We start from the raw sequence: 23,655 nt of genomic DNA, 5'->3' as shown, positions 1-23,655 counted from the left end.
TGTTGTGGTTTCAAGTGCACTGCAGAATGAGAATTCGTCTTTGATGTCACCTGAATTAATGTATCTCACGAAGACAAGCAACTGAGAAAATGAACTTGCATCTGTTGACTCATCGAGCTGAAAGGAGAACAAAGGGGAACCCTTGATTTCAGTCAAAACCTGTTCCTTCACATCCATAGACATTTTAGAAATGCGCCTCTGTATAGCATTATTTGACAGGGATACTTGCTGCATCTTCTTTGCACTGGCTTCTCCAAGAATAACATTTACTGCTTTCATCATGCAGGGTTTAAGAGAAGTGTTTCTCCAATCTTGTGAGGCTTTTTTTGTTTAGAAATTTTGAATGCAATCTCATATGAAGCTTCCACTATGGCTGCACTTTGCTGCTGAAACGACCCACTTTTATTGATTCTTTGGCTTTTAAGACACCGTTCATGCCATTTGAAGAAATCCAAACCCTTCTTTGCGTGTTCTGGATGTTTCGTCTCGAGATGACGCTTGCATTTTGATGGTTTCATTGACTCTGCACTCAGGACAGCATGGCACAAAACAAACTGTGGTTTCTCGATGCCGTCGTTGGCGAGCACAGTGGTGAAGCCAATGTTGAGGTAGCATTCTGAGTATCTGCGCCGTTTAGCCATGGACAGAACTCACCTCTACTGCTTACTTATCTCCTTGTTAAAATAAAATAAAAATGTTGAATAATGAATGCTTTGACAACTGTAGATCTTACACTGACTACTTGTGGGGGGTGCAGGTAGAGTAATGATGGGGTAAGTATTGGGAGGGAAGGGAGCGTGGCCAGTCGCGTGATTCGTCATCCACCAATCAGCAACGGACATGTGACTCACATGTCGACAGCAAGCACACACACACTTAATCACAGCTAAACAGACACACAAGCATACGTACATGTGCGTGCACTCACATACTCGCTACTCACTATTACAAACATACATACAGTTGCAGACACATACACATTCACACATGCACATTCACTCACAGGCACGCATACATACACCCATAATATCACCTAATGACATTGAACTAACGTAGCACACGTTTTGCTTTGCACTGAAAAAAATAAAAGTAAGAGCATGAAAATGTAATTGATGAAATAAAATTAATGTTATCCCAAGCTACTTCTAACAAGGCTATGCGACTCCCCTGCCAAGGCTTCGCCCACTGGGCCGTCGCGACCCACCGGTTGGGAACCCCTGTGCTAGACAATGGCTTTTTAATGCATTTCTTCAATTTTCTCAGAGTTATTCCCTGTTTTCTTCATAAGGTAGAAAATTGATTCATATTGCTTATTCTGGGCATTCTTTGGAAGTAAGGAGACTTCTCTGAATCAAATTTTTAGGTTCTTAATAGCCCACATGAATTGCTTACTAGTGCATGAACCTCCCTCCATTACTTTTGTCTCATGTTACTTCTCTGATCTGGCAGTATCTTTCTCTGAATATTTTGACTTCCCCCTGTAGTTATAACCACAACTGCTAGATTATACAGAGTGGTATTTTCATTACTAATCTCATCTCTTCTCTTTACCTGGTCCCTTACATCTTTTCTCACAGGATCCCACTCTGTGGAGACTGTTGCCCAGTCACTTTTGTTTTAACAGACAAAAATCTACACTAGCAACCACTAACATAGTATACTTTATCTAGCTTGTGGAATAGACTCTGTATAAATGAGATGTTCCATAATGTCACCTGGAGGAAGACCAAGTGATATTGTTGTACTATGCTGGACTGTCACTTGTGGAATTTCATAAGTAAAGCATAGGGGGATCTTTCCTGTTCCTGCCAGTCAGTGGATTGCATAATTTGGGATCAGTGTACTTTTGCTAATTTAGGGAACTGTTTCCAGAGTATTGTTTCTTAGAGTTTCCCAACATGCATTGCCCTTCTGTCATACTAGTGGAGCTAGAAGGGCCTTACTACTCTCAGTTACAATCACTGGGAAGGTAAACAGAGGTTATTCCTCCAGAGTATTCAAGCAACTTTCCTCCACTGTTGAAGAAGAGGATAAGTTGGGGGCCTCTTCCTGAAACCCTAGATGATCTTTAACCAAATGTCAGTATGAGTGGCAGCAGCCTAGGCAGAAGGCTACTTGTAATACCAGTTCAAATTTGTTGCTCAGCTGTGTGGTTAGGTTGAACATAGCCTTTCTTTTTTTATCAGTATTGATTTAATACATTGTTCATAGAAAGAGTGTCCACTCTTTCATTGTAATTTTAAGTGCAAAGTGATCCCATCCAGGGTATTTAGTTGAGCACAGTTTGTTCCACAGCCTCCAAATAATTCTGGGAACAAGTGGAATTTTCCTTGTAAACATTGTTGGGTAGTGAGGATGAATGCTCATATTTACAGACAAGATAGTTCTGTTTTCTCAAAGTTGAATATGGCTTACAGAATCCCATTATTGTGAGTTAGGAATGTTGTCTTTTGAATTTCTTCAGATCAAGGAGAGGCTTTGTCCATATCAGAGTTGCTAACTTTCTTGCCATTATTCTGATGTCATGAAATGCATCACACTATAGCATCACGTTGGGATCTACTCACAAATATGTATATTGCTGTTGAAATTCCCTAGTCACTATCATAGGATTACAGAGCCATTGTCCTATATTGCACCCCTGAGCAGTAGGATCTCAGCTACCTGACTGGGGTCTGGCTGGTGGTGATGATTGATCATGTCAAATTCCACATTCAGTGCATGATTCAGGTTACAGATGAAGAGCATACCTATTCTTGGATGTAGTGCAGTTCCTTCATTGTGGTGCTAATCATGTATTGGACACACCTGTGATCTATGCAGAAGCATTCTGTATGGATAATGCCCTCACTGGCCTCTCTGTCTTATCAATGAATGGAGATATGTTTTGTTGGAGAGCAGTTTCTTAAATTGCAAATATATCTCCAATAATACTTGCTTCCTTTCACATACTCCCAACTAAGAGTTGGTGTTAGAGACTGCAGATGGGTCAGTCTCAAAAAGTGACAAAATTATCTGAAAGAGGTGCTTGTATACAGTACAAAAACAGGAGGTGCATTAACATAGGTGGTGAGTGTCACAAGTAAAATATTACCAAGGACAGTTAAGTAGAGAATATAAGACTGGAGTATGTAAGAAAAAATCAGATCAATGCTATGTTGGGCAAAGAAAAAAGGGTAATAGCTGTTGTGTGAAGGAAGGTAAATATTACTGGAAATACATTTTGGATTTAAGAAAATTCTAACTTAAATATGTTTAATATTTTTAAGACTTCAGTGTGGACAAAGTTCTGTGAAGTGGAATTTCCATTTGCAACAAATAATTTTGTGAAAGACTTCCTGTAAGTGTTAAAATAATTTCCAAAATTAGATATAGAAATGTAAATTTTATGTAATTTGTACCTGTAAATGATGTAAAGAGATAAACTTAAAATGAGCTTAGTTTTAATTGCTTAATAAGTACTAGGGATAGGCATTTTCACACTTCTGTTTTTTATTCAACAGCACTGATGTTTCGCTCTGAAGTTTTTTCATATACTGGTATTTTTTATTTTATTATATATTCTTAGAGCCTAAAGTTTTTGTTGTGGAGGCTTCACAAAGAAGTAAGGAAGTTAGAATTTTTGTTTGAATTTTATTTGAAATTTTAAAGTTGAAAGTATGTTTTATTTTTCAGTGCAAAAATGTTTTTATATAATTTTTACTCAGCTTTAAGAATTGTATTTATTCATACAAACATAACTTTGTAGTCTGGTTTTCAGCTATTTAAAAGACATTTGCAAATTGTGTAGCATCCACAATACTTTCTTTAATACAATTTTTTAATAGTGCCAAGAATGAAAAACATTTGTAGTAATGTGATTACTCAATAATATATTAGGTAATAAAATAGGAAGTATTATCTTCTATTCATTTGCTACTTTTAAAACGTTATTTCCTGTAAGTAAATATTCAGCAGTTGTCGTTAATTTTCTTACTTTCTCTAGAAAATAAGAAAATACTAGTTAGTCAGGCAGAGACTTTCCAATTATATTTGGTGAAAATTAAGTCATCTTTTTTTTAAACGCTAATCAAACCAATATTGGTGAAATGAATGTTGTATTTCATAAATTTCATAATTTTCTGATGTTTAGGGTGAATTTTTATTCTCAATTTGTATAATTTATTTTAAAAGAAGTAATAATTTAATTCAGAAAAAAAAGTGTCATGACAGGCATCAGAAATCAGGTTACAGAGATTAAAAGTAATAATATTAGGTGTAGAATTGATCTTTTACTCATCAGAGTCACTAGCAACAGCACAATATTCAGATGGTTTAAGAAACTGATCAATCAAAACACCAAGATCTTTTTCTGTATCATGATGTCTTGTAAGTTTGATATCTGCTTTCATTGCTCTTTAGCAGCATCAGATCATGTCTCCCTCTTTAAGCTCAAACTCTTATGTATTTGCACTCATGAATATCCATTCTTTTCCTTGGCACTGAAAACATCATTTGTGCTTTTCAATTTAATGAGATACGCAAGATTTAAAGATCTTAATTCTCTACTTTGTTTGCTACAAACTATTAACTTGTATATTAACAGTGGTGATGAATGGTCATGTAGTTCCACATGCAGTGCATGATTCAGGTTCTGAATGAAACATACATATTCTTGGATCTTCAGCAAAGAGAGACGTTAACTGAGGATGGAATGATGCTTCCTTTATTTGGATTAAACTTCAAATCCATTCTTTTCTTGAGGCATTTCTTCCTCTCATGTTGAAGGAAGAATAAGGAGGAAATATTTGGTTAATTGTTTTCTCCTCCTGGTTATGCTTTGGAACTTCTCTCTATTAAATAGTACCCTTGAAGTCTTTTGAATTATTGTACTTAATTTTAATGTTATATACTCTTATTTTTATTTCCACTGTGCTGTATGATTCTTCTTATTCCTTAATTATTAATCTTTACCCTAATTATTTTTTGTTTTACCTTTTCCTGACATTAGCATTCAAGCTGATTTCTTCCTTGACCAACTATATTCCCACAATCTTTGCCTGATCTTTTTTATCATATTTCTTTATATCTCTTCTGGACACCTCAAGTCTTGGACACTACACCATACCAAAAACTTTTTTGTGGACAATTTTCATTTCCTTCTCTTCTTTACTATGGCTCTTTTTTGCTGGGAGTTGTCAGGTAAGGATACTCACCTTTTCCAGATTTAACTGTATGTTTTGTTTCTATAAGATCTTTTCCTAGCCCCTTTTCTTTGTTTTGAATATTTATGGGGTATACCCGGTTTGAATAAATTATGAGCTGAGGTGGCCTGCAATCAGTCTTTGCATTTTTCCATAGTTTCCCCACTGTCCCAAACCCATCCCTCCATTGGGTGATGTTCCTGTCTGCAGTGGTCAGCACATCTTGCCATAGTTTATTATCATCCTCACCTTTGACCTTTCTCAATGTCATCTGAGAAGGGTGAGTACATGGATTGGAAGTTTTGTCTTCTCTTTGCTGAACATATTTTTAAACCATTCTTCTGTTCCTGTTTTTACATATGGTTTGAAAATAGATGACTCTGATGGCTCTGTCATGGTTTGTTCTGGCTTGGTGGTTGCCATCTACAGTTTCTGTGTTCACTGCTGGGTGGTATGTGGTACACTTAATGTACCATTGAAACTGGCTCCTTTAGCTCTCTACGGGCCCTGGAATCACTTAAAGTTAGGTCTTACCCTTCTGTCATCGATATTCAACAAAGATTGGCCCTATTTTACTGTCTTCTATTTCAGTCCTGTTTTTCTTGATACCTTGCCATGTTGGTATTCAGGGGAAATGAGCTTGCTAAACACTGCAGCTAGTTCTATCTGTTTTGGCACTGCCACAGCCTTGTCTATTCCATTTATGGAGTATGGTCTGTGATGAATTGGCAATCAGTTTGGGGTGAGTAGTTTTATAACAGACTTTTTCAGATTATTTTTGTTTTTTGGAAGTCTAGTTTTCATAATGATCACAAAGGAGGTGTTTTGGCTAGACTATACATTCACAAATTATTAGCTTATTTTCTTTTATTTTGAACTGACCCACCAATGTGTAGCATTTGTGACATTCAAGTCACAATAGCCTTCATTTTGCTGTTGTACCATCATTTCAACTGTGAATGGCAGTACATTTAGACATGTACTTTCTATGGATTTACCTCTGATTTTAAACTGTCATTGATGGTGGTGACACTGTCCAACTTGATTGTTTTTAGTTTTTTATAGGCCATTAGTTTTTTAAGTCTGAGGTTTTGCCAGCTTTTGACATTGTTTAGCATTTAACTTCTTTTCACTTTTTGACTTTATTTTTACACTATTATTTTGGCATAGATAGCCACATTGCTTTGCACCTATAAACCCAACTGACCAACCAGCAATCACTTTACCTTGATTTATTCCACATTTTCCCATCCTTTAATTTCCACTTTTGCAACTCTTCTCTTTTACCTGGCATCAGACTAAATGAGCTTGTCTGTGACTACTAAGTCAAGTTAGGTCCCATGAGTGCCTGTCTATCAAGATTTGTGTAATTGTGTTTGCACTTTTCTACAAAGAGGGTTTACCTTAATTTTTACCCTCAGACTTTCCAGTTCTCTTCCTTCCCCCCACTCAACTCTTATACTGTTTCCCTTCCTCCTTCATTGAATCCCCATCTGTATACAATGTCTTGATGAGGCAATATTCATAAACACTTCCATACTTTTTCTCACTTTCACTCAATATCTTGTTCACCTCAGAGTATTTTTCAACTGCTTTCTCAGCTGTTCTCAGCCTTTTTCTCCCATCTGCCTGCTTGCTATAGAATAACTAATCACCAAGATTCATGCCTATTCTACATAGACTACATGAGAGGTTTCTCACTTTTGGGAACTATGACTTACCCCTTTGGGTTGCATACATAAGCAACTCCTCTGACCATTGGAAACACTCCTGGGAACCTATGACCTCAACAGTTCATCTCTCCCCTCTTCTGCTGAAGGATTTGTATTGGTAGCTGGACTTTTTTTGTAACTCTACTCTGGTTCAGAAACATCTCTGAATGACAATATCACATCAGTGACATGAATCATCTTGTTATGATCCATTCCAACAACTCCTATATCAATTGCCACAGGGGTATATTATCCACTAATCTTTCCTTTCAAACACTGAATTTTTTTTATTAGCCAGTTCTCAGTTGGTTCATCTTATTATCTGCCATTTATTGGACACTATAAATGTTCTTGTGGACAGGCTCTCTGTCATTAAGACCTCATAAGACTACACTCAATGATGCTTTGCTGGCCCTCTCAATTTTAGGAATCCTTTATTTGGTCTACTGTTTCTCATCCTCAGTTCTCAAAGGGTCTGTGTTTTCTTTGTGTATGCCCACTTCTCCATCTTTTATCTCGGGTCCTGACCTTCAATCATATTAAATCATATGATGGCATCCTTCATACCAGCTCAGCCTTGATTCCCTCTTCCATACCTTCTAAAACTTGACCCCTTCTCCCCAATGGAAATCAAAATGGGATATATAGCACTCTGAAAAATCAGTTTCTAAAGTAAAAGATATAAATAACTAATATAAGATGTACTTAGATACAGCAACTATAAATAAACCAAGCTGCATGAAAACAAAAACGTGTGATGACATTATATGTAACAATAAGTGAAGTGTGAACATAAATGAAAGGAAAATTATTATTTTTGTTTTTCTGTGGGTTTTGCATAAATATTAGATGTGTTGAGATTTGGCAAGTATGTATGAATAGAAGTACATATTTTCTTTCATGTACCAAAAATTATGATGATGAAATTCTTTTAGTTGACTCTTTGTTTTATTTCTCTATAAATATAGAAAGGCAGGTATCTTCATTTTTCATGTCATTGATGTTTAAGTTCTCAGCTTTGAAATGGAGGTTGGATGACACAGCAGTTTTGACTATTATCCTTTGTCTAATAAAAGCAAAATTTTAAATGTTAGATTTCTTTTGTTTGGGTATTTTGTAAATTGGTTTGGTATGTCCTGTTAGTTAGGACACTCAATTTGCAATGCATAGAATGATATTTTGGATTACATTATGATACTTGCTTTTGATATATAATATGCCACTTACACAATAACAAGCAACTGTTACTTGTAAATAGCTTTATATAACCTAGGAAATGCATGTACATATATTTGTTTATCAATATAACCAATGAACATAGGTAAGTTTTTGGGTCCCCTCTAAAGTTTTTGCTGCATTTTTTGTGGTTATTGGTGAAACTTAAACTTATTTAAACAGGTCAAATCTGGTTGTTGGTGGAAAGAGTCGTAAATACTTCATTAGGTATCGTTTTTTGTTTTTCAAACTTAAATTTGTTTAAGTTTGAGTGGTATTCATAATTATTTTATATCTCTCAGATACTTAGTCTAAAAGATATAAATATAAGTCTAGCTTTAATAATAAATGATTAAAAAAAGGACTACATCAGTCCTATGCTAAAACTAACCTATAAGGGAATTAAGAACAAGTGAGTAGCAGTAATATTCTTTTGTTTATGATTTATGGATTTTAATTTGAAAGTTAAAGGAATGTTATAGTAACTTTTCAAATAATCCTAAAAACTACTTTTTTTGTTTCTGAAAACTAGCAATTTATGAAATTCTTTCTAGAATGTTTTTAAGTAATGTAAATGTTTTAATTGAAAAATATTTGAAATGTTTGATTTTATAGAAATATATTAAATATTTCAGAATAGTTATAAATATAGAAAGTTGGTAAGACATTATAAACCAGTAGGTCTAATAATGTTTTGTATGTTTTTAACTTCTCATAATTATACCTTTATCTCTAATCTTCCAGCCCAGTTGCTGAGATTTGGTTTTAGATGGAAGTCTCCTGAGCAGTAATTTGTGGGAAACAAAATATAGATCTTAAATACTGTTTTCACATATCTTGTACGAAATCTGTAATAAACAGAGAAAAAAAAAAGCAAAAATATCTGTAGTGTAATATGATTTTATAAATATCAAGCATATTTCATAGAAATTTGAATGTTTGAAACATTTCTATTGTTTTTAAGTTTTTATTTTGTTCTTTGGAAATGTTAAAATTTGATATTTCTGGTTGTGAAAGTCAAGATACACACAAGGTTTTTATGAGTTACTTTTCATGGATGTTGGTTGCTTAAATTTACACATATAAAGTAAAATTATCATGTATAATAAAAACATTATTAACCAAGTGGTTTATTATATATTAAGAGTTTGAAGTTTAATAGAAATTATTTGTTTTGTTTGCTGCAGTAAATCTCAACTTGGTGGATCTTCAGTATTTGTACTTCCTGTGGAGCTTGTAAGATTAGAAACTCATTTCAGAAAGCCAGTTAAGACTCATAACATCAGAAAACGAAAACAAGATATACTTAGAAATGTTAAAGCAGAGATACAAAAAACAAATTGTTTTATTTCATCATTTAATGAAAACTGTGAGTCGAATGGAAAACAAAAATCTCTTAATTTACTAAAAAAAAACAACCTTTCCATCAGTGATGAGAGGGTTACAGAAAAACATGATATAGAAGAAAATATTTGGGATTTGAATCATGTTTATGCTGAAGGAATAGACATGACTCTGGCAGATTTGATACTCTTTCCTTGTGTGCATATTATTAGGGTGAGTATGCAGAGAAAACGTTTCTCATTTTGTATCATCATTTCACAAACATTTTTAACTTATGGGCATTTTGAACCCAAGTTTCTTCAGATATCTTAAGTAAAAGCATAATTTAAACCTTGTAACTCACAAACAATTTTATCCATATTCTTTGTTAAACTTTTAGTATTAAAACAACATATTGTGAAAATAGAAAAGTCACTTTTTTGTTCCATTTGGTAAATGTAGGGACCTACTGTTTCAGATCTGTTTCAATAAAATTAATTCTGTCTAAATCTCTAATCATCAGTGAAGGTAAAGTTACAATGAATAACAGAGTATTTGTTTATAAAATATATTGTATGATATTCATAAGTAGCTTATTTTAATACAGTTTGATCAATATCAAAGTGATTAATCATTATATCATTTATGTATTTCATTTTTATCAAATCTTTAGGTTGTTAATCATGATAACATATTAAGTTACAATTTTTGAAAATCATTTTATCTTCTCAAAAGTATAACTCTATGATTTCTCCTCCTTTAAATGGATTTTACCATTTTTAACCCATTAGAATTTATATATTTTTTTTACTTTGTCCTTGGTTTTCTTTTTTAAAATAATTTAAAAAGTGATAGTGAATGTTCATTTATATAAATAGTATGTTGTTGTTTTGTTTTTAAATCTCTGAATATTTGTTGTTAATTTCCTCCTTTTCCTCATGCATTGGAGAAACTTTTCTAGAAGAGGCTCACTGCTTAACCTTATGGGTCTTTGGTATTTCCTGTATTTATTTTTTCTCCCAAAGTTGTATGGTACTTCTGTATCATTAGACCCATTTGAAATATCTTGATCATTTCAGGTGCTCATAATATATAATTATTTTAGTTGTAACTATATTGTTCACTCTCACTCAGCCTAGATGCTTGATTTTTGGTTTATAATTATTCAGTTTCTTTTCTACATTTTATTACTTTCTTAAGGATTAATTGTACTTGGTTTAACAATCATCATATACCTGAGAATGAAAACTTACACTTTCCTAATGTGACACTATTAATGTAGTGACATTTTTAATTTCCATAATTTGCAACAACAGTGAATCCAAAGCAAACTTATTCATGTTAGAGTTACCTTACCAATACTTGGCTCTTGATTACCTTTGTATCAACACTTGTTGTATTTCCACTTTGATCTACTTATTTTGGAAAGTGTCATTCTGTGATTCCACTTGACTAAAAGTGATATACTCCAGAAAAATTGATCATTACATTTTATCATATCACTTACATTTCATACATTTTCTTCAGATGTTAAGCATTGGTCATGAGCTTCAGTTAACCATACATCTGTATTATTTAACATTAGTTTCTTTTTGAAAGAAATTATATGCTAACTCCACTGCTAAATGAATTAAACAATATGTATATCACAGTTTAAGAATGAAAGAGAAATAAATAAATATTTCTTCATTACACTATATAAAGAAATATGACAAAAGCTTTCTTATCCAGTATTTTCACATCAAAAATATTCTTGTAGTCAGAAATGTTTATGTCCCCTAAACCAAATACTCATTGTATGAAACAGCATTCATTATAATTCCACCTGGAATATCTTGAAACACCCAAATGTCCTTGAAAATTTCTGACTGTAGTTAACTGAAGCTGCCATTTGGTAGCACTTGCTGTGTATGTCTTTTCTCACCAACAGTTTCAGTTGTTAGCTGTCTATTCTGTGATTCATGTCATGCTTGCTTTATCTGTAAATAATTTCAACATCTTGGAGTTATGGCTTCTAACTCTAGCAAGAAATCAATATTTTTATTCAGTCAAAGGTTTTATAGAACACATTATTATTATTTGAAATTGTTATGAATGATATAGAAATATTGTACTTTAGAATAGTAACAAGGTATCAAAAGTTTTTTCCTGTAAAATATCATAAAAGAAATGCTTTCATAACCAGAACTGTTGCTTACCTGGCATTGTTCAGTTCTTGCAGATGCTGGTCATGAAGATTTTTCTGTAGTTTGAAACATGGGGAGAGTCAGCAGGCACATCAGATGTCCACTTTATTGTGGTTTGGTCTGCTTCTCCTCACTTGAATACTTATGTTTCCATTACTATCTCAATACATTTCAACACCTAGAATATAATTACTACCATCAATGGGTAATGCTTGATTTGATATTTTAGTATAAAAGTAAATAATAATTAACATAATAGTAAAATATTTAATTTAAGAACTAAGTTATCATTGGTGTAACTGCCTGACTCACTCTAAGAACAAAAGGACTAGCTGCTGGTTAACTAGTGTTTGTGAATAATCAGTTAATATACATAATTAGTGTTAAAAATATAAATAACATTGTGTTATTAATTCATACCCAAAAGTTTCTGATTTCTGAATGGGCTTAAATAAAATTGATGATAATTTCAATTCACTTGTTTAATCTTTGTTTTTCCATAACAGTTGTTTATGAAAATTAATAATGTATATATACAGATCACAACTATCTCTGTTGAACAAAACACAAAACAGCCCTTTCAAACTTGTGACCATCTAGACAAAGACTAGCAAAAAGCTGAACTTTGGAAACTTAAAAATTTACAAACTCGGTGATAGATCAATAGCTTATTTAACTTAAGTATTTGTGTTTTTAAATTTGAAGTGAAAAGTCCATAAGAAAGTAGTAATGTACCATATTTAACAGTTTTTTGGTGTTTTTTTTAAGTCCCCTTTATCAGACAGTAATCCCACAACAAAATTGTTCATGTAAGCTATCATTTAATCAGTTTACCATAAAAACTACAGTAACTGAACTAGTCAACCTCTGGTGATCAATGCTAAAATATGCATATAATGAACCATCTTGAAACTATTAATGTTGCTTTCTCAAGTTAACACAAAAATTTCTTGACCCAGTAGGGAACAAGAAGACAAGCTTGATGGTTTGACAGTTCTTGTAAATGATAATAAAGTTAATTAATAATAAATAATTAATAAATAAATCATTGTTAAGAATATAAAATAAATAAGGTTGTGTTATTAACTCTCACCCTAAAATAACTTCAACAAAATTGAAAACCTATTATCCACTTATTTAAGTTGGTCTCCACCATAACAGTAATTGTTTATGACCATTAATGATGTATACAGCAACTTTACTACTACCATACCTATCAAATCTCACTGGTCTAATGAATTCCAGTATTCAATGAAAAGCTTGGTCAGAATGTGTATTCTCCTTTGCTTTTTCTTATGGATTCTTAGAATTACTAATGTAATTCTTTCTTTCTTTTTCACATTCTAGTTTCTTTACCCACTGTGGGATAAAAAACTAGCTTGCTGGCTTGCAAGTTTAAATGGTTTATTATTGGTACAGAATAATTTTCAGTATAAAGTTAATATTCTAATTCAACACATACTACAAAATATTTTCTGTTCATTAAGCTTTGGGTACATTGTTAGACTGATGGTCAACTCCTTAACACGAATAGTGGAAAGACCTTTCTTCTGAAGAAGAAAAAGGTCTGGCTTTCAAAATCACTCATGTTATAAGGTATCATATTTTTGTTTAATTTATTTCTTGAGCATACATTTTTCTAACATCATACATGGTTAGTGGTTGATACTTTACCACTGACTTGCTGCTTTCATCTTGTCAGAAATTATTTACACATGCACGCACAAAGGTAAAATATGTGTTTGTTTCCACCCTAACTCTTCCAATCCTATTGTTCAGGCTCAACCAAACTTTTTATGTGAGCATTATAGACTATTGTAAATGTCCTATGGAAATAAAAATTGTACTTAGCCATATTTCTATTTTATGAAGCCTTTTGGTTAATTACAGCCTATTGAGTCAATCCTAAACAATCTTGGCAGGTTGATGCTTTTGACAGTGTCAAATATTCTAAAAGAATTCAAGGTCAAAGTATGAAAGTTTCTGGATTGTTTCTAAAACACTGATACTTTTTTCATGATCAGTGAGGTGTAGAGATGTCTTTATTTGTTGGTTGATGGAAAGCAAATTGCAAATGTTGTTTATAAAGAAGCTTTGTTATATTTTCAAAATGTTGAGATAAGGTTCATATTCAAATTATTACTTTGAAGTACATGATTGTTGTTAAACTTACATTGTTTTAAATAAGTTTAAACAATCCCGGTCAGTTACAGGATATTTCAGCTTGTACATTATATATATATATATATATATAAAAGTGAATTATTCGGGTTTGCACATTAAGATACTGAACATTGTTGTCCTTTCAGCCATGAGTGTGTTATAATGTGATGGTCAGCTCCACCATTGTATTACTGTAGCCCAAATGTTCTTGATAGTGTTGACTAAATGTATTTTCTCTAGAGTAACACTTCCAAATTAAGGCTGTCTAGCACAAATAGCCCTTTGGTAGCTTTGCACAAAATTTAACAAACATGCAGTTTGAGACTTGTAATTAAATATTTTCTACATGTGTTTCTTAGCTAATAAAAACCAGTTGAACTTTATGTTGTATCAAACAGATTTGTAGAGATGAATCCATATGGTTGTGTAATATTCACAATAAAATGTGATTAATACTGTTATGTGTTTACACAAAGTTTATAATTTAATATATCAAGATAAATGTGTTGGAAAATTAAATATTTCTTTACCGAAGATGTGAATTTTAGTTGTTTTCTAATTCAAATTAATCTTAAGCCTTTTTGAATGTTTTTAAACATTTGATACTAAATGCATTCTTAAGTCTGTGATAACTTGAAGAAATAATTGTTTATTTTCATAGAATTTACTGAAGACTGAAAACATGAGGAAAAATGTTCCACTTATAGAAGAGTGGTATAAGAGATTACAACACAGTAGTTGTGTTAACAGAGCTACTAGGATATGTTTGATGGATAATTCTGGCATTGAAGATAAGTTAAATGAAGTAAAAGAAACATTTAGACTAATTGTTCCTGAAGTTTCAGAGGAAAGCCTGTATTCAAGGTAATAAAACTGTAACTAGATGCTGTTGAACTGGCAGACATAAAAAGTAGCACAAAAAATGTCTCTTTCAACATTAAGTCACTATTCTTTTGTGCACTCATATTAAATAATGCTTCTGTAAGATCTGTTTTAGTATCAAAGTGCCATTAAGAAAGGGTAGGCCAGTGCAGTGGCAACACTACCACTTTATGATCTAGTCACAACAAGTGTGTCCTCTAGGCTACATGGATGTGCAACAACCAGTCAAGCACCACACACTTCATTATTTTAGCTTTGGCATCCTTAGTAATGGTGAGGTGTCATAATATATCAATGGCTATATTAACCCTGGCAGTAAATAGGGCTAAAGCTCAAATAACCAATTTGTAGCATTGCACAGTGAGGTAATGATCCAGTAAGATCGATGGTCTAAAAATACACACACACACACCTTATAAAAAAACTGATAGCACATATTTGTACATTGTATGGACATCTAGAAAGCTATACCTTTCTTCCTATTTATTTAAAATATCACTGAGTTGATAATGGCAGTGATATGCTATTTATAAACCATGATTAACAAGTATTGCAGTCTATCATCCATCATAATAAGTCAGTCCTTTAAAACTACTCTTTTCTTACTGAATACTTTCATTTTCGCTTGAAATGGCCAAGAAATTCATGGAACTTAGCAGGTCTATATGTTAATTCAAGTGTGGTTGCTACATGAATAGTGAATAAATATGTAAAAGGTTAGTAATAGCTAATGCAATAAATAACTGCAAAGTTATTGTAAATAATAACTTGATGTCTTCTCTTGTAAAGCAAATCTTACAACATTTGGTAAAATTTGAAGTTTAAAATAAGTAACAATGAATGTAAAGTTTCTTGTTACCAAGTGATGGCTTTGTTATGTCATTTAGTAAAATGTAAAATCTAAGAGGTCAAATTTTATCAAATTCTTATTTGATTGACAGTTTCTTTTCTTCCTCTACTATGATACCACTTGGCCTGAGCTAGAATAATAAAAGATACTTTTAATGCTATTCTCATAACCAATTCATATTAGTAGTTGAGCCGTACCTTTGTTATAGTTTCATGTTATTCTGATAATATAACATTACTAATATGATATGGTACACGAATATGAAAGCAACTGGTTTGGGAAATTTAGTTTTTTTATAGTGACAAAAATTATGATAGCAATAAGTAATAAACATAAAAGACCAATGTTATTATATTCTGCATGGGAGAAGTGATTGGGGTTGGATACATAATTATGATAAAATTATATTGTGATGCATTTCTTTAACTTATGATTTAATAGAAAAACATCTTATTTTTGAATTGTAAATAATACAAAGAATGTGTTTCTTCATCTTATTTTGAACAAGCCAAAACAGCATAGAAACATCTGTCAATTGTTATGAGGAACAAAATCTTTCTTGTCTGGTATAAAGTTTTATTCATACCAAATATCTGTACATCCATAGCTCTAGAAATTGAAAACAATAATTTTATTAAAGTTCAAAACATGAAAAATTATGGTTTACAGAACATATTTCATTTCTTTAGATTTTTTTTATAGAAAAGTGGTTGTGTTAGTGTTAACTAACTTTCCATTTTTAGGCATTAAAATATCTTAGAGATGCAAATTATCGAATTAAGCAGCATCACATAATCAAAGCCAATTATGTATTTTCTATCATTACATAGTAGCTTTATTTTATGAAATTTATTTTCACAGAAATTTTAACATGGCAGTGCCTTATGAGCTTAGCTGCTATTTTACAGTGAATGAAAGCTCAGAAATTTATATATTGTTTTTAGAGTTTGTGTCTTTGTTTCAAGTTTTGTTATGTGTGAACTTAAGCAAATCCATGAATGTTTTTATTTATTAAATTTAAACTATAAATAGGTGTAATATTACATGTGTTATAAATTTCAAGGTTTAGATTAAAAATTAAATTTATTGGACCTTTGTTTTACACTACTATAAGTTTTGCATTAGGATGTACAAGATAGCCTAAAGTGATCTCTAGGTTTACTTTCAGTTTTGTTTACTTTCTAGTTTGAATTATTTGTAATTGTATGATATTAAATAAAGTTAAGATGATTTGTACAAAGTAACATTGTTTAATGTATTAAAAATGTCCAGATTGTGCATAATGGTTTTAGGAGCTCGAATGAAATGATAAATACTATTCTTAGTACTGTTAAGTATCTTAATCTCCCTTTCTGTCTTTAAGAGATCGAGGAAGGCCAAAAATTAAAGCAAGATATCATGAACCATCATCTGTGATTATGAAGTTCTTGGTAGGTTCTTTTCTAAGTACTATTTGTACAGTTAATCAAAGATCAACAAGTACTGATGTATTTCTCACTTGTATCTCTTTTTTTTCATTATTGCTTGAAAACTGTGTGGATCTTCAGTTTAATCTTTGTATTTTAAACAAAAGGAAAGAAGAGTTCTTGATGAATTGTTTTAAAAATATCATTTTAAATGTCCCCCAGTGGGACAGTGGTAAGTCTTCGGATTTACAATGTTAAAATCAGGGGCTTAGTTCCTCTTGGTGGACACAGCAGATAGCCCAATGTGGCTTTGTTATAAGAAAAACACATCATTTTAAACAACTGAGTGTTGTTAATCATTAGCACATCGTGTAAACTTTATGTACTGCTTGTATTATTTGCCATAAGTCTGCTTGTTTATCAAAGTGGAACAGCTACTTCTGAAAAAGAGTATATTGGGAGAAATACACTAGTAGGTTTAGCTACAAAAGTAAGTTTGTCACATCAGTGCTACTTGTACCATTTATCCACACATACTTTGATAATGAGTAATATATGTATTGATTTGTATATCAATATTTTGGAATAATTTTTTCATTAGATTTCAGTTTTGTTGTTACATGATGCACATGCAGTTTAAATATCTTTGTCTTTGTGTCTCTACGATATTCTAGACAAGCTTCTACTCATGCAAGGTTGAGTTCTGAACCTAAGTTTCATATTACAACAGATTAACAAGAAGTTTATATCTTTCTCACCTTCTGAGAGACACCATTCCCACATTATAGAGTAATCTATTGCTAAGCGTGTGTTTTCTAGACTTGAATGGCATGCTTAAAACCAAAAGAAAGAGCAGGCTTCTCAGTATAATATCTGAGTGCTAACTAGAAACATGAGATAAATTATTCAAAAAAGTTAACTACTAGTCTTGCTTTCTCTGTGTCCATGATCTCAACTTTTTTTTCTTTTTTTTTTCTTTTTGGAACCCATTCTTTACAAATATGTCAAATAGCTTATCATATTCTGTGTGACCTGATTCTCGTATCAGAGTGTCTTTTCTGGCTTGTCACAGAAGTAGAGTGGATCTTCTGGTGTTCTGGTGGCCATGTCCTCATCTGGATAATCCTTTCATTAGTGGTTTTGTCAGTTGTCTCAAAACCATGCTTTCCCTTATCTGGTCTTCTGTTTCCCATCTCTCTGCTCTTCTTGTGGATGCATTCACTCAGGACTCATCCAGCCTTTTTATCTATGCCTGCCATCATGTTTTTTCTCATTCTGCATTGATTCTTCCTGCTTGCTGTACACTAGCTAGCTCAGACGTGGTTTCCTCTATTGAACCTTCTCTAGTCCTACCTTCTTCTACCTCTGTTGTATTCCTGACTCCATCAACCTCACTTCACTCCTGTATGGCAGTGTTGCCACTCGTGCTTCACATGTGGGTTTTTTCTGATCCATTGAAAGATGTTTCAGACTCTTTGTCTGTAGCTTTTCTTCGTTCTTGTTCCATTTGTTCTTCTTGCCTCTTTATTTATCCATGAAAATAATGTATATTCTATAGTTATTCTACACTTTCTGCTTTCTACCCTTCCTATTATTCTGTCACCAGTCTTTCTGAATTTTACATGTATGTTCATCCATGGCCTATTGCTTTTGACCATTTCTGGCTAAGGCAGCTTCACCTAATACTTTTGAGTTTTCATATTATCATCACTAATTCTCCTCATCTGATCTTTTGTTTCTTTTTTTTGTCATCTTTGTTCCTCCTTGTTCAGCAGCCCTTTCTGTTTTGGGCTTGAATGTTGTTCTCTGTGCCCTTACCCTTCTTTCCTCTCTTTGCATTTTTCATCTCTTGTTCTGTGTATCATCTTTTGCTTCAGTCCTGTTTTTTCTTATTTGCCTTAGAAGATATTCTCTTTACTATCCTGTTCTTCCCCCTCAAATATTTGTGGCTCTTGAATGGAGAAGCATATTAACTCTCATCTCACTTTCCTTTCATTCTGTTATTGATTATTTTCTCTCTCAGCTGAATGATTTGTCTTATTTGGCCTGCACTGCTTATTTTCATGGTTAATTTTCCTGTCTGATTATTTTATATAATATCTTATCTCACCAAGATACTTCTCCCATTACTTTCAAAGGATGATTACAGTAGCTCATCCATTTTGCTTATACTTCATTGTATATAGAATTACATTGACTCTGTTAGGTCTCCTTTCAGCAAATCCAATGCCTTACTTTCTATCTTTCATCTGTTAATAGAGTTTGTGTAGGCTAAATGTGGACTGGCTCTCAAACTTGTCTCACATCACTTTTGTCATCTGGCCTTGTCTTTTCCTTGAGAATATTAATTTCTTTCACACCAACATTTTACATCACTTACCAACTCTATTAGTGTAAGTTTTTTATTTATATATTCTCCTTCTACAGTGGCCTGTTTCTATATTTCTCAGTAGTGCTTGTCTGGGCATAATTTAAATATGCATTGTAAAACCTTTAACTTCTGTAATGCTCACTAATGAGGGAGCATTGACATAAGTGAAGAAAGTCACATGAAAATTTTGCCAAGGGCAATTGAGGCATGTAAGACTTGGCACAAACAAGAAAAAAAGTTAGACCAATGCTTAGATGAGAAAAGAAAGAAACCTTGGCAGTTAAAGTATCAATGTAAGTGTAAGAAGATGTAAGTATTATTGAAAATACGTTTTTTATTTAATAAAATGTTAACTTAAAAAATATATGCAACATTTCTTTTTTATTTGTGCCAACCAAGTTCAATGTTTGAGCAATAAATTACCAAACTTCTAAAAATAATTCAAATGTGTTATCGTTATCATCTGGCTGTTTTTAAAGAATGCTGTGCATTGACTTGTTTTAAAGAGCCATGGAATTGAACCATTGTTTAAGAAAATTTCCAGAAAGACAGACTACGGATTGGATTGGTCCCAGCTTCCTGCTGCTGTGCATCCTTCAGGAGGTTAAGTACATTTTAAGACTTGGTTTTTAATCAAATAGAAATGTAGCTCATAGAAATGTTTTTGTATAGGTTCCTAATTAACACTCCTACGAAAAGACGTTTCTAGTCCTGATTTCTCGAAGCCCGTTCCCCAGGCTGTGGTTTTGCTAGATAGTAGATAGGGACAGTGGGAATCTCATTAATCCATTCACTAATGGATTTAAATGGCAATTTCATTTAAATACAAAATTATTAGCCTAATATTAATAACCTTTCAAGTTGCTCTGGAACCTATTAGGCCCCACTTTTCGTAGGAGTGTTAACCTAGTTAATGAACTAGCACTAGTTTGATAGAAGCATAACATTTGTGAAATGCTAAGAGACAATTATGTATGATATAAGTATTGAAATAAGAGTGCTGTTTTGCTCTCTATAAAGTTTAAAAGCAAAATACAGTAAAAAAATATATGAAAAATAAATAGCTTCATACATCTTATAAGTCATGTAGCAGTATTACCATTACTTTTTTGTTCGAAATCAAAGTCACACAGTGAGCTATTTGAGCTCTTTCCACTGTGTGGAATCAAACCCCTTGATTCTAGAGTTTGGTCTTTGAAATTAAATGCTGGCCCACACATTACAAAATGTAGCATCAGCAAAAAAGAAGTTAATAAGAAAATTATGAGTCAAATGATTGAATTCTTGTATGTTATAAACGTTAAACTAAAACTCCCACTTAAAAAAATAATATATTTCTTATTTTGTGGATAAATAATTCTTCAAAAAAATAAGGGGACATTAGGAATACATAAAAATTATTTAATTTAATATTGTTAAATCCATTATATAATTTTTTATTTGTTTACTTGATAGCTACTCATAAAAATATTTGCATTTTAACATAATGAGGTTAATATCACATATGTATTGCTAAAATACATATAGATGTGTGTATGTAAAATTAGTCAGTATACTTTCCTTATTGAATTACAATGTTATTCTAATTATCCTTTTTATTATCATTATAGTAGAAATGAAATTTATCCTATAATTGTGTACTTAATTTTTCTTTTATGTGAGTCTTCGAAACTATTTTTAAGATATCTTCAGTTTTGACACAAAGAACTATGCTTTATATAATATAGGTTATAAGAAATCTAACAAAAGAAATAATAACAGAAATTTTTTATTAATTCATGTAATTGCAATTGTAAGAACGTAATGTATATTTTAAAATGTGTAAATTGTGGTGAATTATATATTGGTGAAATAGATAACTTAAGAATAAATTTACATAAGTTACATGTTAGATGTCCTGAAAAAGCCAACTATACATTTTAATGAATGTTATCTTGAGAAAATTTTAAATTTTAAAAGAACCATATTTTCATGTTTTAAGGAATGTAATGTGAAACATAAAAAATTATTTTTATCACTGCTGTAAACAGACAATAGTAAGAATGTAGAAGTAATTGGTTGTCAGCAAGAATTGGGGAAACAATGAGAACAGTTACTAAAACTTACAGGAAAGAAAATGCAAGTAAAAGTATGAACTTATAGGATAAATAAATTGTATTTCTATCATAATAAAAATAGAAAGTATAACTAGAATAAAATTTTCATTTGAAAAAGAAAGAATATTTATAATGATAATTTGTACATGGACTGTATTAAATGTTTGTTCATTTGGAAAGTAAAGTTTTTAATTTAGATTATTTATTTTCAGTTGACAAATGGTATTTATAGGTGTTGTTTTTTTTGTATAAACTCCCAGTAAAACTATTTCCTGAAGAGTGACCTTTGAAATCACAAAACCTGGTTGAAAAATAAATAAAAGAAGGAAAAAACGTCTGATACTCCAGTATTTTCTTATTTGTATCCACAGGTGAACCTTATTGATGTTTTGCTTATGTATGTGTGTGTATGCGTATCACCAAAAATTTTCTTTTTTTTCTAGGAGATCTTCCTAAACCTCGACTTGAGAGAAAATGTCAACAGTTAGAAAATATGGTTTGGTCAGTTTTAGATTTGGCTGTTTCAGGACAAACAATTGTAGATTTTTGTTCTGGGGGGGTAAGTTGCATAATATTTGGGAAATATTTTTATAAAATAGCTAAATCGAGTTCACAGAATGATTTCACAGGTTTATTTACACACAATTTCAAAAAATATTTCATTGAGCTATGTATGTTACTTTTGGAAATTGTAAAATTCCTGACTAATAGGATATTGACGACAAATATAAATTTTCTTCTCTAGTTAACAATTGTTAAGGATATATAACTTGGTTGTGTTTGTGAGATCATATTTTTGTATGGCTGATGACCCCTTTATTTTAAATTGGTCAATTTTGTATACGACATGTAGAATATTTGGAACAGACATCACTATTTTTTATTTTGACAGAACTTTTACTTCTCTACAGGTTTCAGAACAGTTGCTTCTTTTGGCCTTCATATTCAGGTGCAGTTAGATGAATTTGGTCTGTCCTTGGACAATACTACTGTATTCACTTGTCAGCTCATCCCACCGTGGCTTATTACAGTCCCCAAATGTAACCTATCTTTAAGTTATCTGAGAAAAGCAGACACTCCCAATTGGAAATACTGTTTATTTGCTGAAAATCTTTCGAACCATCTTTCTATTTCTATTTTTCAGATGATTCAAAATCTGGTGATTGTATGTGCTCTGCCGTGGTTTGTTGTGGTTCGGTGGTTGCTCGCAGAATCCTCTCTACAGCTTCTCTGTTCACTGCTGAACTGTATGTCATTTCTCTTGCCCTGGATCAAATAGAAGCTAAGCAGTACTCAAACTGCACAATTTATACTGACTCGCTTATTTCTCTACTGGCTCTGGAATTGCTTCACATTAGTTCACACCCTGTTCTTGCCAATATTCAAAACTGACTGGCCCATTTCTCTTTAACATGTACTTCTATCCTGTTTTTCTGGATACTGGGCCATGTTGGTATTTGTGGGAATTGGCTCACCAACACTGCAGCTATATCTGTCTGCTCCGGCACTATCACTGCTGTGCCTGTTACATACATGGACTATAGTCCTGTATTCAAGGCTTGGCTCCATGCAAATTGGCCGTCGACCTGGAGCGAGCAACGTGAAAACAAGCTTTTCCAAATAAAACCCTCTATTGGAGTTTGGCCGTCTTGCTTCTATTAAGATCAGAAAGAGGAAGTTGTTCTAACTAGCCTATGCATTGGTCACAGTTTTTTAGCTCATCATTTCCTTTTATCTGGGATTGATGCACTAATGTGTTGTCTGAATAACACTCAGGTCACAATAAGCTATATTTTACTCTCTTGCCATTGTTACAACTCCCAATTATGGCTCCATTTTAAAAATACTTTTGTCCCAAGATTTATCTGTAATGTTAGACAATGTTATTGGTGATGATGACACTGTTGGTTTACCTTGTTTGTAGTTTTATAAAGGCTATTCATCTTTTTAATGCCATTTAAGTTTTTTAATTTATGCATAAAATCTTTTCTAGTGTGATTCTCTTTTAAGAATAAAAGTTCATCTAGTTCAATTTCAAATTAGAAAATGGCTGTCATGTTAACTCGAAACCAGGACAAAGGCAACTTCAGATGACTAACACTGGTGTTTGAACTATATGTTAGTCATCTTGGTGAGTTATAATTAAAATTTTGCTACAAATATTTTAAATCTTGTATTACACTACTTTCTAAAATGGAACATGAAATAACTTGAAACCAGGACTGGAAAGGCCAAGTTCAAGTGACTAATGCTGTTTTTTTTAACTTA

The 23,655-nt window shown here is 32.3% G+C and overlaps 1 protein-coding gene across 6 annotated transcripts in view; it reads left to right on the top strand.

The window, feature by feature from the left end:
- Positions 1 to 23,655, top strand: part of LOC143235232 (glutathione S-transferase C-terminal domain-containing protein) — a 66,882-nt gene that overhangs the window by 34,513 nt on the left and 8,714 nt on the right. For 4 of the 6 annotated variants that reach the window (XM_076473189.1, XM_076473190.1, XM_076473185.1 and 1 more), the window contains 6 exons: positions 3,270 to 3,340; positions 9,298 to 9,667; positions 14,444 to 14,646; positions 16,878 to 16,944; positions 19,798 to 19,894; positions 21,831 to 21,946. In XM_076473189.1, the coding sequence (XP_076329304.1) occupies positions 3,270 to 3,340; positions 9,298 to 9,667; positions 14,444 to 14,646; positions 16,878 to 16,944; positions 19,798 to 19,894; positions 21,831 to 21,946 (924 nt within the window). Of the gene's footprint in view, positions 1 to 3,269; positions 3,341 to 3,568; positions 3,613 to 9,297; positions 9,668 to 14,443; positions 14,647 to 16,877; positions 16,945 to 19,797; positions 19,895 to 21,830; positions 21,947 to 23,655 lie in introns of all 6 variants that reach the window. The other 2 variants (XM_076473191.1, XM_076473192.1) reach the window with 1 other exon arrangement.

Source organism: Tachypleus tridentatus, chromosome 12, assembly GCF_004210375.1.
Source record: "Tachypleus tridentatus isolate NWPU-2018 chromosome 12, ASM421037v1, whole genome shotgun sequence".
NCBI lineage: Eukaryota > Metazoa > Arthropoda > Merostomata > Xiphosura > Limulidae > Tachypleus > Tachypleus tridentatus.
Note: the sequence above shows the minus strand (reverse complement) of the source record. Positions and strands in the feature narration are given on the sequence as shown.